Source organism: Myotis davidii, unplaced genomic scaffold (genome assembly GCF_000327345.1).
Source record: "Myotis davidii unplaced genomic scaffold, ASM32734v1 scaffold1006, whole genome shotgun sequence".
NCBI classification, from domain to species: Eukaryota; Metazoa; Chordata; class Mammalia; order Chiroptera; family Vespertilionidae; genus Myotis; species Myotis davidii.
Genome location: NW_006297143.1, coordinates 114,657 through 117,449, shown reverse-complemented (window position 1 = coordinate 117,449; position 2,793 = coordinate 114,657). Strand labels below are relative to the sequence as shown.

Sequence of the window (2,793 nt, the reverse complement as noted above, 5' to 3'; positions counted from 1 at the left end):
GGCGCCAGCATCGGCCGGTTGGAGGGTAGAGGGAAGGGGAGCTCCTCAAACCCCAAAGCATCTCCAAGCACCTGATTCTCAGAGCCGCAGCCCCCGCCCCCCCTCCAGCAGTGAGGGGGGCATTGCCGGAAAAGGCGAGCGCCGCTCAGAAAGGCCCAGCCGCGGGAGCAGCCCTGCCGGTGCCGGGGAGCAGCGGGGGCCCGGACGCAGACGAGCAGCCCGAGAGGCCCGGCAGGACTGCCCCAGCCCGCTCGCCTCTCAGGAGCCGGAACAGCTCCCGGGCTGCAGGGAGGAGGCCGAGAGAACTGGGCGGGTGAGAGAGAGAGAGATGGCTTGGGATGGTGTCTGGGACGCCATGGAGAACCTGAGGAGGAGGAGAGGAGGAAAAGATGATGCCACTTTCCGGGGATGGAAAGTTCTCACCTCTCTATCGCACTTCAGGCCCCTTCCCGGAGTGGGCCGGTGTGGGTGCCTGGGGTGAGTAACAGCAGTCCTCTCACCCCATGACTGACTTTCAGCCCCAGCGGGGGGAGGCGGAGGGGGACCCAAGGCCCTATCTAGGTCACCCCAGTGGGTCACCCGCCCCTGCGGCACACCGCATGGTTTCCCCTGCCTGCTGTTGCCTGTAGTTTATTTCTTCACTCTACTACTCATTTCCCCTTTTGATCAGGATTTTTTCTCTTAGCCAACATCATAGATCAAACAAAACACTTTAAAGTCCCTGGATGTCAAGGTGGCAGTGCCTCCCTTGGACCTGGCATGGCCCTCAGAGTGGGCACACGGGCTAGAGACATGCTTGCCTATGAGTTTACAGTCAGCTCAGTATCTGTGCCGAGTTTTAGGTTGAAGCATTAGGAAAGGACCAGTTGAGATATTACTAACATGTACCGGTTCCAGGGACTAGGTCAGTTCAGCGAAGCAGTTGCCTCATTTTAGGAGGCCGTGATGCGGTGGCTCCCAAAATGACTGGTAGGCCTGTGGTGCAGATAAGGCGCCTCTCCACAGAAACAAAAGAAAACAGTGTGTAAGACTGGAGCTGCCCATCAGCCCTCCCTGAGCCCTGGAGGCAGCCAGTCCAGAAGGTTTCTAGATGCCTGCTTGTCGCTTCCGATGGCAGGAGCGGCGCAGGATGACGGTTGCCCTGCTCTGCAGCTTGAGTGTCTCTGGGGATCTTGCTTCTGCAGGCACAAAGCCTGTCCGTGGGTGTGCTGCTGGGATCTCTCTGACATTTATGTCAAGCCGTCCCCTTTAGCGTGTATGACTTTGGCACCGGGCAGTTTTAGTTCTCCAGGATTACAAATCAAAGGATGCGAGAAAGACTGGAAGTGTCAGGTGTTCGAGGAAACTAGAAGAATTCAGGATCTGGTCCAGTTTACCTGTATGAACAAAGAACCGGTTTAACTCAGTGGTGAGAGCGCTGGCCTGAGGACTGAAGGGTCCAGGGTCCGATAGCGGTCAAAGGCACAGGTGAGGATTAACAGTAACGACAAAAAAAATAAAAAATAATAATGAACAGCACTGGAATCTAATATCCAGAAAGGCGTGTTAAACAATTCTGCTCTCTAAAATAACCCTCATTGTTACCAAATATAGCCAAGACCACTTTGTTTGTGAAATAAATCTAGTTTCAATAAAGTTGGCTTGTTATTTACATAGGAACAGCAAGAATGGTAAGTAACCATATAGGCTTTTAAAAATCTGCTTGACCCAGCTGGTGTGCCTCAGTGGTCACAGTTCAATTTCTGGTTGTGGGCTTGATCCCCATGGGGGCCGTGCAGGAGGCAGCCAGTCAACGATTCTCTCTCATCATTGATGTTTCCATCTCTCTCCCCCTCTCCCTTTCTCTCTAAAATCAATAAAAAAATTTTTAAAAAACAATCTGCTTTGCTGGAATTTGTCATAAGGAATCTTCATAAGGAACTTTAAAGGCCCCTGAGGCCAGAACAGCCACGGCAGGGACTCGCCATCAGACACCGCCTGCAGTACCATAGATGTGGGGAGTTCCTCTCTTCTCGAGGTCCCCCGAGAAACTGAGGGCCTGCACCTGCAGGAAGTGACCTCTTCACTCATCTGGTAAGGCTTCTGAGACGCTCCGAGCAGAGGCTGGCCGGCGGTGCCAACTGTTTCCTTAGCTTCCCGAAGCCACTCCTATCCCTTGGAGCTATCTGCTCCTATCTGAATCTATGCACGTCTCCCTCAAGTAGGACATTCCACTGAAAGCCTTGGTAACAACCACTTTCCAAATGTGTCCTCTGACAAGGAGAACAGGTTTTTATTAACGTACGCAAATAGCAATGTTGCCATGAAAATAAGAACTCTCACTGTGATTTCTGAATCCTGGAGGAATCAAGTAGGTAGAAAAAGGTCACTGTTTCAATTCTGCTTACAAAGGTATAATTGCTCTAATTCACAGGTTGCTAAAGAAAAAATGTTTATGTCTAGAAAAACAAAAAAATAAATGCTGGGGTCCGACCCCAGCAGGTCCAGGGGTCCCCAAAGGTGTGGACAGAGTCAGCGAAGAAGGAATGACACGGAGACAGCGTTCAGTTGATCAGCAGCCTAGCCAGGATCTCCAGCCAAGTTCTGGTCTGGATCTCCAGCCAGGTTCTGTGTCCATGTTCTCTTGCTAGGTCCTCCAGCCAGGTTCTCCAGCCATGTTCCCTCGCTAGGTTCTCCAAACAGGTTCTGTCCAGGTTCTCCAGCCAGGTTCGGTCGCCAGGTTCTGTAGCCAGGTTCTGTGGCCAGGTTCTCTGGCTAGGTTCTGTCTCTAGGTTCTGTTTTCAGTTTCTGTCC

The 2,793-nt window shown here is 52.2% G+C and overlaps 1 protein-coding gene across 1 annotated transcript in view; it reads left to right on the top strand.

Moving 5' to 3' along the window:
• The window catches only part of LTB (lymphotoxin beta), a 1,832-nt gene extending 1,515 nt beyond the window's left edge, over positions 1-317 (top strand). The window contains exon 4 of the mRNA XM_015569846.1: positions 109-317. Coding sequence (XP_015425332.1) covers positions 109-317 — 209 coding nt within the window. The remainder of the gene's footprint in view (positions 1-108) is intronic.
• Positions 318-2,793: the final 2,476 nt, after the last annotated feature.